The sequence below is a fragment of the Gallus gallus genome, chromosome 1, assembly GCF_016699485.2.
Source record: "Gallus gallus isolate bGalGal1 chromosome 1, bGalGal1.mat.broiler.GRCg7b, whole genome shotgun sequence".
Lineage (NCBI taxonomy): Eukaryota > Metazoa > Chordata > Aves > Galliformes > Phasianidae > Gallus > Gallus gallus.
In genome coordinates, this window is record NC_052532.1 from 15,006,366 (window position 1) to 15,018,188 (window position 11,823).

The 11,823-nt window shown below is 47.4% G+C and overlaps 1 protein-coding gene across 5 annotated transcripts; it reads left to right on the forward strand.

The window, feature by feature from the left end:
• Positions 1–1,879: 1,879 nt before the first annotated feature.
• On the forward strand, positions 1,880–8,343 carry CBLL1 (Cbl proto-oncogene like 1). 5 transcript variants are annotated; one of them, XM_046930307.1, is made up of 7 exons: positions 1,928–2,178; positions 3,457–3,585; positions 4,484–4,651; positions 4,991–5,091; positions 5,332–5,415; positions 6,251–6,324; positions 6,875–8,343. In XM_046930307.1, the coding sequence occupies exons 3-7, from the start codon at positions 4,612–4,614 to the stop codon at positions 7,914–7,916; spliced, it is 1,341 nt and encodes a 446-aa protein (XP_046786263.1). In that variant the 5' UTR covers positions 1,928–2,178; positions 3,457–3,585; positions 4,484–4,611; the 3' UTR covers positions 7,917–8,343. The 5 variants fall into 5 exon arrangements, with proteins under 5 accessions (NP_001007849.1, NP_001384647.1, XP_046786263.1 ...); XM_046930348.1 differs by having other exon boundaries at positions 2,139–2,768; NM_001007848.2 differs by lacking the exon at positions 3,457–3,585 and having other exon boundaries at positions 1,880–2,178.
• The last annotated feature ends 3,480 nt before the right edge of the window (positions 8,344–11,823 follow it).

Sequence of the window (11,823 nt, forward strand, 5' to 3'; positions counted from 1 at the left end):
CCTGCAGAGAAGGACTTGGGGGTCCTGGTGGATGAAAAACTTAACATGAGCTAGCAGCATGTTCTTGCAGCTCGGAAATCAAATGGTATCCTGGGATCCATCAGAAGAGGGGTGGCCAGCAGGGATGGGGAAGTGATTGTCCCTCTCTACTCTGCCCTCATGAGGCCCCATCTGGAGTACTGTGTCCAGGTCTGGGGCCCCCAAAACAAGACAGGGAGCTGTTGGAGAGGGTCCAGAGGAGGGCCACAAAGATGATCAGAGGGCTGGAGCACCTCCCCTACAAAGACAGGCTGAGGCAGTGGGCTTGTTCAGCCGGGAGGAGACTGTGGGAAGACCTCATTGCAGCCTTTCAGTATCTAAAGGGAACCTACAAATAGGAGGGGAGTCAACTCTTTGAAAGGGTAGATAACAGCAGGACAAGGGGAAATGGTTTTAAGTTGAAGGAGGGAAGACTTAAGTTGGATGTTAGGGGGAAGTTCTTCACAGAGAGAGTGGTGAGGTGCTGGAACAGGCTGCCCAGAGAGGTTGTGGATGCCCCGTCCCTGGAGGTGTTCAAGGCCAGGTTGGATGGGGCCCTGGGCAGCCTGGTCTATATTAGATGTGGAGGTTGGTGGCCCTGCCTATGGCGGGGGGGTTAGAGCTCCATGATCCTTCAGGTCCCTTCCAACCTGGGCCATTCTGTGATTCTGTAAAGTAGGCTGCACATTTTATGGGAAAAGTAAAATGAAAATACCTGTAAAAGAGCTTTCAGCTAATTTTTGTACTGTGAATTTTGAGCATAGATTCTCACTTGGCAAAAATGCAAGCTTATTTTTTGAGTCTTCTCCAGTTTCTGTCCACATACATAGGAAGAAAAGCAGTTACAAGTTTGACGCTTAAGTTTTCTTTCTAAATATGACATTCCAGCAGGAGTTGTGATAAGTACGATGCAACGCACTTACTCTCATTCTTGGACTGTGTATTTCTTCAAGGTACAGCAGTGTTCTCAGTTTCACTGGTACAAAGTGTTCGACCTGTCCTGGATATAAGTGTCCCACACAAAGCCTGCATTCACACAGAGCGCATTCAGACACCTCTGTCAGAGGGACAGCGACTGTGAGCTTCCTCATGCTCTGTGTATCCATCAGATGAAGGATACCAAAACAATTAAAGCTGAAATTCTCAACTTTGTACTAATTCAAGAAACCCCAAGTAATGCAACTAGACGTGCTTTTTTCCCAGTAGAATGATGAGGTGATGTTTTTGTATGCATTTTGAGTATTAATTACTGTAGCCTCTGCATTATCTGGTACTACATTTGGAGATATGTTTTATTACCGCTTCACAAAGCTGTGTACTGAAGGCAGTTGTATCCACTGACTAGAAAATAAAGTTGCACGTACTGAAAAAACACTGCATTTTTTTACTCTTTGTGAATTTGTTATCACGTGGAAATTATAAAGTGTACTGTGCAGGGATGGGTGTCACTCTTCCCCTGAGTCTGCCTAGCAGCAAACTAAGGGAAAAGCACGCATCCCTTTCCTCCAACGTTAGGATTTCAGACAAGCAGCAGCAGGCTCAAATCGCAGCTTGGTCACGGGAAGCCCGCAAATGTGTGTGCAGGGACGGAGGACCCCGGCACTGAGCACCGCCCAGAGCAGGGTGCGCAGGGCCACGGCTGGGCGTCCTGAGATCTCCAGAGATGAGATCCGCAGCCTCGGGGCAGCTGTGCCCGCGCTCAGCCACCCGCACCTCACGGAACCGCTGCGCACCACCCGCTCTCAGCGCCACCGCCGCCATATTGGACGACTCGGCTCTCACCGCTTTCAGCAGCGCGCATGCGCGGGGCGGGAGGCGCTACTCCCCAGGGGGCCGCGGTCCGCCCGCAGCCATCCCGGCAGCCACCGCGGCACGGCCGCCGCCGCCGCCGCCGCCCTTCCCTTCCCTTCCCTTCCCGGCCGCGGAGGCTGCCGGGAGCGGGCAACCGCGCTCTGCCATGCGGAGGAGCGGCGGCATCGCCGCGCTGCCTGCGGGCTCCATCATGCCCACACCGCCCTGTCGTCGCGGGGCTGCGATGCCATCTGCGATTCTCCGCTGCGCCCTTTTTCGCGCTCTCCCCGCCCGTCCCCCCGTACCTTCCGCTTCCGGCCGCGCCCTTCCTCTCCCACAGCGCCCCGCGCCGCGCCATGGACCACAATGGTGAGGAGGGGAGAGGCGGGGGGCTGCCGGGCCGCAGCGCCGCCGGGAGAGCGGCTGCGCGCGAGGGGGCGGTGGCGCGGGGCTGGGGGCCGCCCGGCCCGGTCCTCGGGAAGGCGGCGGGACGCGGCGGGGCCCTGGGCTCGGGCGCGGGGCCTGAGCTGTGCCCTGAGCGCCGAGCTCGCGGTCCCCTCCCCCAGCGGCCTCAGGCGGCTGCTCCGCGCTCCGTTCGGCTGCGGCGCTGCGCTGCTCGGCCCGCTGCTGTGGGTGAGCGGGGCCCGCGCCGCTCTGTGCTTCTGGTGTTCTTGTTTTTCCCCTAGGGAACCTTGCGTTATAAATGCGTCAGGGTTCGTTTTTATGCTCTGCTTATGAATTTTAAGGAATCCTAAAATACTGAAATAAACAGGGAAGCCCTGAAAGATGACCGCCTAGGAGAGCGCATCGCTTCTGGTTATATCCTCTGCAAGTCAAAAGATTTGGGCTCATCTGCTGTACTTTTTTAGGGGCGTAACCCAGCTGGGTGTGCATCCACACACCAGAGCGTGTCATCCTTCCGGAGACAGGCGGGAGCAAATAGGAGCAAATCCTGCCCGGTGGGTTTGGCATCGGGGCTGTGAGTGTTTGCTGGGCAGGGTCAGAACTGAACTGCTCCCGCTGGGCAGCGCGATGGAGCGAACGGCCTGCTGAGCTCTGGCTTCGTGTTGGGTGTACTTATCCGTGCTTGCGAATGGATCAAGGTCTGCAGGACTTGTTTGGCCTGTAGCGTGGTGTCTTTTGGGGTATTCCTGTTTAAAAACAAACAAACACAGACGTTTTCCACAGGTGTAGAAGACAGAGTTGGTGTTGCTGCCTCTGATATTCTGCTCTGTCGGTGCCTGCTGTGTTTGCTGTGCAGCAGAGCAGCCCAGGGAGCAGTTGGAGGAAAGCAGGTGCTGTCTGCTTCATGGATCAGGAAATACAGGCACTCGTGATACTGAAGCACAGTATCTGTGGATACACAGCCCTGTGGATGCACAGTCCTGATTTGGTACTTGGTTGCAGTTCCTAGCAAGCCCCCCATTTCCTTTGTTTTCTTATTTTCCCTTCAAGTGGTGGTGCGGAGGGAAGCTGCGAGCTTTGAGGCACAGTTTAGGAGTTGTGCACAGTGCCCTAATGGGGCCCTGTCTCGGTGTCCGGGTACTGTGGAGCTGTCACTAAGTTGTGTGTCGGTTTTGTTTCAGAATGGAATTTGCCTTCTGGGTTACTTGTGGTCTTATGTGCCTGTCCATCTCCTTTCTATAGGGATATAGACTTAAGGGCATCTGAACGTGGGTCTAACAATGGGCTTTGTAGAAGTCTGAGTCTTTGTGGCAAAGAGCTGACTGAAAGTGCCATTTTGTCAATTCACGTTCCTATTAAAATGGAAGTGAGGTAGGTTGGTTTGTGAAGGGTGTGATTTTATTTTTGTGTAAATGAGATGCTATGTGGTAGGTTGAGGCAGACTTGCTGAAAGCTGGAGAAATCGGGGTGTGCACCAATCCTTGGAAGCACTTTCCCCTCCAGGTTGTCTCTCATCACCTGTTTTGGGCACGTCCTTGCTTCCTTTGGTGGCAGTCTTAAATGTGGCCAAGGAGCCCTGTAGAGAGAACGGTAATCTTTAGTTTAGCAAGGATACTATGTACTCTAAGCACCAATAATTCTGTAATACTTTATGCTGAACTTGTAAGTGATATGTCAGGGTGCTAAGGGTGAAACAGGCTGCCCAGAGAGGCTGTGGATGCCCCATCCCTGGAGGTGTTCAAGGCCAGGTTGGATGGGCCCTGGGCAGCCTGGTCTAGTATTAAATGTGGAGGTTGGTGGCCCGGCCTGTGGCGGGGGGGTTGGAGCTTCATGATCCTTGAGGTCCCTTCCAACCCAAGCTGTTCTATGATTCTAAGAGTACCGATGGAAACTTAATTTCCTTTCAATTTGTTTAAAAATGAATTTATATAAATTGTGAAGATGTTTTCTCAGCAGGAGTTCTGTGTTGTCATGGTCATACGAAGGGCCGACTCCTCAGTACTGCTCGCGCTGCAGTAGGAGCTATGTAGTTAATGTCTTTTCCTGCTGTGGAAAAATGACAGACTAGCTTTATTTATCTGCCTTTAAGTTAATTTTATTTTTAGATGTTTTTCTAAAAGCATGGTTTTTACAACTGTTTTGTGACCCGAGTTGCAGAAGATGGAAGCCTTTGAATATCATTTTTTCTTTGAACTGTTCTGTTAATATTTAGCATCTTCAGAAACTACTTCATAACTAAGAAACGACAGAATTTCTTTTTCTTCCGTAGACAATGATTTGCAAGGAACAAATAGTTCAGCGTCATTGGGTGGTCTTGACGTTCGCAGAAGAATCCCAATAAAGCTGATCTCAAAGCAGACCAATAAGACCAAACCTGCACCTCGGGCTCCCAGAGCTATGAACAGGATGCCTGCAAAGACACAAGCTGGGGATGAAGGTAAATTGCTATAAGCAACTCACCCTGCACTGAGGCAGCGTATTCTTCAGCACTGTTGAAGGCTTTGGTCAGCGTTGGAATCCAAGGTTCTTTGCAGCTGCACAGCCTGTTTCAGGCTTTTGGTTCTGCTGCTCTGGGAGGAATAAATGATGCCGATTACCAAAACAAATTCAGGCTATTTTGGTTGTACCTTTCTGCAGAGTGGCCCAGCAGAACTGGGAGCATTGCAGCCTGTCTTGATGATTTCAATATACGATGTGAAATGCACTTAACAGCAGCTGGTGTCAATTGGGGAGGTGGCGCTGCCTTGTGTCTGTCTTCTCTTTCGTCTTTCCACAGAAGAATTTGATTTTAATGAAGAGGAGCGATACGAATGCAAAGGAGGTGAAATGTTTGGAAATCAAAGGAGATTCCCCGGACCCATATTCTGGGACTATAAGGTAAAATCATGGATGGGAAACGGTGGAACTTTGTGAATCGTACCAAACTGCAGGTTATTTTAAGAAGTATCTACTAGGATGAAAGCACTTGCATTACTTTTGGTGTACCAGAAATACATGTTTGTGTTTGTGGTGGTCTTGTTTCAATCTGGTAATTCAGAAAGGATGGGTTGGTGATGACTGCAGTGAGAAGATTTAGTAACGTTCCTCTTTCTCCCACCCCTTTCTCTGCTCTTCTAGATAAACTTGCTGGGGGAGAAGGATGATACACCCGTCCATTTCTGTGATAAGTGCGGACTGCCCATCAAAATGTATGGGCGCATGGTGAGTGGGACTCCTGGGGAGAGGCAGCCACGGTGTCCCTTTAGGTAACAGGTGTTACCGTGTCTGTGGGGCCTCCAGAGGGTGGTGATTTCAGCAGACCTCTGAGTAAACACAACAGTGTTAAGACCCTGGTTCCATCTCAACTGCTGGACTGTGTTGTTCTGCCTGAGTCGCTGAGTTCACTTTGCTCCTTGATTTAATTAATTAAGCTTGAAAGTGTTAAAATCAGGAGCTTTAAAACAAACACAATTGCTTCCCCTCCCCCAAAATGCCAACAAAAGTCTTGAGAGTTTTTAGTGCGTTTTCAGCCTTGTACCACTTAGCTTTACTAATACTCTTTATGTCAATGGACAGTCTGTAATGAAGTTAGTAAGCACTGTTCTTATGTCGTTTCAAAAAGTAGCATAACAAAATCCCTGAGCTGAGCTTAGATTGCTGGGTGTGATGTAACAGACCTGGGAATCTGACTTGATGACTGTCAATGCTTTTAAAACATCCCCTGTTTGCAGACAGGCGTAATTAGATTGTATATGCAGCAACCATAAAGGTTTGGTGTTAATATTACAGCAGAATTAAAATGTTTACCAGCTCTTTGAAAGACAAAACAAATTCCACCAACCAACCAATCAACCATACAAACCTTTGCCTTCCTTACAACACAGACTGGTTTGGAAAGTTTCTATTTCAAAGATGCTGTAAACTGCGTGCAATGTTCTTATATAACTGCTCCATACATAACTTCAGTTCTTCTATTCTTAGATTTGTGTACTGGGTGGAGGCATGCTACGGTGCAAAGTGCCACATGTTGTCTAACAGAGCCATTTTTTTTCTCTAGATACCTTGCAAGCATGTTTTCTGCTATGACTGTGCTATACTGCATGAGAAGAAGGGAGACAAGATGTGCCCTGGGTAGGTTCTCTTTAGACTTTTATTAAGGGAAATGAAAGAGGGATGCTTTAAAACCTTATTTCAGATACTGTATTAGCGTGCTTCTGTGTACATTTGGTAGAGGTAGCAGAGTGCTCCTTCGTGCACCATTCAATTATAGCTTAATATCCCACAGCTAACAAATGGTAAGAGATTAGCGTTTACCTCATTGTTTGTTTGTGTAGATAAGCTGTAATTGCTACAGTTTGAGAAGGAACAAAAGCTGTTCAGTTACCAAGTGTGGCTCTTGATAAGTACCAAAACATAAAAGGAGTATTTGACAGAGGGTGGTGCTGTGTCTAAATTTCCACCCTATGAAATTCTGATGTTATTCCATTGTATTTGGAGCCTTAGAAGTTTGCTTAACTTCAGAATCAACCAACTGTGTTCTATTGCTGCAATGGGGGGAAGATGTTGGTTCTAATTTTGATAATTTGCAAAAACAAATGGTCGAAAACAACAGTGGAAAACAAAAGCTGTGCAGATCACACTCTATATGATGAGAATAAACCAATGTTCTCTTCTAATTTAGCTGTAACGAACCTGTCCAGCGCATCGAGCAGTGCGTGCGAGGGTCTCTCTTCATGTGTAGTATAGTGCAAGGGTGCAAGAGAACTTACCTGTCACAGAGAGACTTACAGGCTCACATCAACCACCGCCATATGAGAGCTGGAAAGCCCGTGACTCGTCCTCCTCTTGAACCCGTGCATCCTCCCATTGCCCCTCCGCCTGCTGAGATCCCGGAGCGTTTCATAATGCCGCCTGAGAAACATCACATGAGCCACATTCCCCCGAAGCAGCACATCATGATGCCGCCGCCTCCCTTGCAGCACGTGCCGCATGAGCATTACAACCAACCGCACGAAGACATCCGCCCCCCTCCTGCCGAGATGTCCATGGCTCCGCCGCCGCCCCGCCCGGTCAGTCAGGACACCTTCCGCATCTCTACGAGAAAACACAGCAACTTGATCACCGTCCCTATTCAGGATGATTCCAATTCGGGTGCTCGAGAACCACCTCCACCTGCCCCGGCACCTGCTCATCATCATCCCGAGTATCAGGGCCAACCGGTGGTAACGCACCCGCACCATATTATGCCTCCGCAGCAACATTATGCGCCACCCCCCCCTCCGCCTCCTCCAATAAGCCATCCTCTGCAGCATCCTCCCCAGGCGGCAGGCACTCCTCACATGGTGTATAGCCAAGCTCCTCCGCCGCCAATGACCTCTGCTCCTCCTCCGATAACCCCGCCGCCTGGACATATCATTGCCCAGATGCCGCCATATATGAATCATCCTCCTCCGGGACCTCCCCCTCCTCAGCACGGAGGCCCTCCCGTAAATGTCAGTGCCCCCCCTCCCCATCACTATAACCCTAACTCTTTGCCGCAGTTCAGTGAGGATCAAGGAACTCTTAGTCCCCCTTTCACACAGCCAGGGGGCATGAGTCCAGGGATTTGGCCGGCTCCCAGAGGGCCGCCTCCTCCTCCAAGGATGCAGGGGCCTCCTGCTCAGGCCCCTCTTGCTGGACCTCACCATCCCGATCAAGCCAGATACAGACCCTATTACCAGTGATCTGAGCAATGTATGAATAGAGAGCGCTATGAAGAGGATAAAACTATATACAGCAGCCTTTTAATTAATTATATGGGGGTTGTTTTGTTTTTGTTTTTTTAAATACTGTCATTTTGACTGTAAGACGTTTTGGGGTTTGAATCTTTAATGATTTTTAAGCCTTGGCTGTAGGACTCTGACTTCAAATACTCTGTAGTGCTAAAATAAGTGGCTTAGTAGACCACAGTTGCATTTTAACTGAACTTCTGTCTATAGTGTGGCTAATTGTCCTAAAATGAACACTTGTAATATCACTTTCTGGAGAAAATGAACATGTGTTGTACCATTCTGAATATTGTTTTTGTTTAAAAGCCGATGTTTAGTTTTCACTTGTGATACATTTTTGTTAACCCGTGTACAATAATTAAATTGAACTATGGTTGTAAAAGTGCTGGGTTTTTATGTGCAGTTAACGCAGACACGGATCCTGGACACTGTTTTGGCTCTAACATTTCCCACATGGGAAGCAGTATGAAGTAGTTAGGAAACTTTAATATGTTTTTTACTAACATATGCTGCTACTTAACATGAATTCAGGCTATGGTGAACGTGTGGCGCTAGGAGGCGGGCACACAAATGCTGCATTTCAGGTGGTAGGGATTTTTTTTCTTGGTTGTTTTTAAAATTCATTCCATATCAAAACCAGGATAAATTTATCAGAAACGCAGCTGTGTTATAATGTGTATATAGGATGGTTCTGTTTGTTTCTGGGCTGTTGTTTTTTTCAGGCTAGATTTGTTTCAGGAGATTTTGTTCACATACACTCCTCACTGGTGTTCAGTTCAAACCATTTTGTTTCCCTGTGGTTCTGCTGGTGTGGAAGCAGCCAAGAATGGGCTTGCCAGCTCTGTGACAGAAGCAGGTTGGTTCTGGTGAAGTGGCATTAACCTCAGTCACTGCATACAGCATGTGTAGTAGGGACCCTTCTTGTTTGGATACAGGAAATAAAGGGCCTGAAATCCCTTACGTAGACATAAACAATAACAACAAAAGCTACACATCCTTTATCTGTTTCCATTTTGTGATACGGGTTGAATTGTACAGTCAATAGGTGGCTTGGTTTAAAGATAGCAACGCATGCAGGCTCTGAGGGCTGTTTTGGCCCCAGCTTTGGTTTTTATAAGCACGCTTGGATATAATAACTGAGATGTGGATGTTCTCTGTCACTGCAGTTGGAATCTGAACCCAACTGATAAAAAAAGTACGGCCTGTTTGAAATGCTTCTCTCTGCATTTCCACTCAATGCTGTGTTGAACCTTTGGGTTGGTTCTGCTTGTTTGTTTTGGGTTGGTTGGGTTTTGTCTTTGTTTTTCTCCCCAGTGCCCCATTTCTAGCATGACAGATTTCTAGATGAAGAAATTCCGTGTTGTGTCTTTGTTTTTTTTTAAGCTTTGTCATTTCCTGCATTTCTCAAATCAGATGAACCATCTTCAAAGCCTGAATCTTATGACTTATTTGGTAAAGCTTTCTTCAGAGTTTTCTTTGTCAGAGGGCTCTGGTAATACAACATCTGTAACTTTGTGATTTTGTGTGTGAAGTGTGTATCTTTAATTACCTGAGCAAGTGTTTTGTTTTAGTGTTCTTTTGATTTGCTGTGTTCGTGACTGCCATAGGTTTCCTTGTGACCACAGGCAAATCTTTTGGTCTGCCCTTCAAAGAAATAGAGCAGCATGACGCAGCTTTAGGGACGTGCAAGTAGATTGTGGGGTGTGCAGTTGGCAGTAAGTGTCATTCAACACAAAGTTAACAAAAAATCATAAAACCGTGACACGGGCTTTTAACTTTGAGAAATAAGTTGTTTTAAATAAAACAAGCAAAGAAAAGGCTGGTTGTGGTAGTGTCCTATGGGATGCAGCTGGCTGAAAACTGCATGCTTCAGTGTGTATGAAGGGGAAAATGGCTGCCAGCTTTATTTTGGTTCAGTAACTCGTAAAAAGCAGGAGGAACGTTTTGGCACCCTTGAAATGAATGGCGTTGTGTGTTTTTGCTGGATACTGCACTGTCTTGTTGTGAAACAGGTGGAGGTTTCCTACCAGGCTCTGAGCTCTTCCATGGAAATGCTGAGGTAGTGCAGTTGGCAAAGGAGAACAGCGGCCCTTACTCCATCAGAAAGCACAAAAGGTAAGTGTATACCACTGCAGAAAATGTGAGAATCTGGGGGCTTTGTTTATATTTGAGGCAAAGGCGACCCCAAAATATGACTGATACCCCCAGAAGTCAGTGGGACGCCTTGAATTGTCGGGTGAATGGAAGGTCTTTGAGAGCTTACTGAACAGTAATCTCCTGCAGTAGGATTTGGACTTGAGTCAAACTTCTGTGTGCTGCTCACATCGGAAAGCCTACATCTGTTTTGTGTTTACATCTTGAAGTCTTAGGGTTCCCTGTAGAGCTACAGGGACTGTTGATACTTTCATATGTACAGAGTCAAAAGACTTTGGCACGGGTTGAAATGTTATGTTTAACAACCTTTCTGTGTGGTTTGGGGGGGGAATTCCTTTTCAAAATACTTGGTGGTTTCCGCTTGAGGTTCGGGAATTGCCTACACGGTGTTTCATTGTATGATTAACGGCCTTAGAAGTGCTGAGAAGTACCTTCAAGTCCTCTGGGTTCCCAGTGGTGCCTTTCTTAGAGGCAAACGTTTGAACTGTGCTGGTTTTGTACTGAGTATTTCTGTCAGTGGCAGCAGTCTCAGTCCTGGAGTGTTTGTTACCAAGCAGATCTTTGGTTCTAAGGCAGCTCTGATGGCGCTTAGAACGTGTTAGCTGTTGTAGGGCCCTCTGATAATGCCACTGTAGGGAACGAAGAGAGTGTGTTGGTTTGTGTTCACCATGGGATGAAGTAAGGAGCACCAGAGACGGCCTGAAGCCATCCGTGGTTCAGGTGCTTGCTTCCTTAGAATTTCTCTTCAACAGCCTCTAATTTTGCTTAAAGGATTGTCTGCACCCATGTGTGATTTACAAACGCTCTTAGTTATGTGGCCATGTACTTTAGTTTTTGGTTTGGTTTTGTTTTTTGAGAATGCTGTTAACATAAAGGTTGGTGCCTACATGTGTTACGTGATATTTTTCCTCTTAAGAAATGAAAATGAAATGTGATATCTGTCCTAGATCTGATCCAAGAGAGTTAATCATTCTGTATGGGGTTTTCCCCTTCTTTTCACTTACTGCTCTCTAAGGAGTGTTGAACTCGGTTTGTTAAAAAAATGAAGTGGAAGTAGCTGGTGTTTGTTTCATATCAGAATTTGCCCACGCAGCAATGGAGAGAGCCTGTCTGGCTTCTGTGCTGGGGAGTGCCGGGTGCTTGCAGGAGCCAGCGTGTGCAAATGCCTTCTCTCAGGATCTCATTTGAGCACACCTCTCTCCTTACACTGCTTCCTGCTGTGCTGAACTTGTGTCAGGTGCTGTGCTGCTTCCCTCTGGATGCACTGCGCCGCTGCTGACAAAAAAATGTGCATATTTGCATAGGAAATACCGTACCTTAGAAATTGGGGGCTACCGTGGAATTGCAACTTAATATTCAATGTATAGGAAGTGAGTCTGAGCTTTCTGTCTATGATTCTCCAAGTTCCAATGCTGTATGCACAGGATTGTGCAAAGCTATGTTTGTTTTTGTCTTGACTACATTTCTAAAGGAAGCGTTGGTGTCACAGAAGTTGTGCTTTCAGTGTTCTACCTTACAGTGCTACAGACAGTTCTTAGCCACTGCTAAGTCATCTTTATATGGTAATAGTGCTTCCCCTGAGCATGCTGCACAGGTGTGTTACTGCCTCGTTCTGCCAGAAGACAAGCCCTGTTCTGATGCAGCCTATGTCTCTTTGAAGGCTGTGTTGGAAAGGCAATCTTCACTTTTGTATTATCTTCCAGTTGTT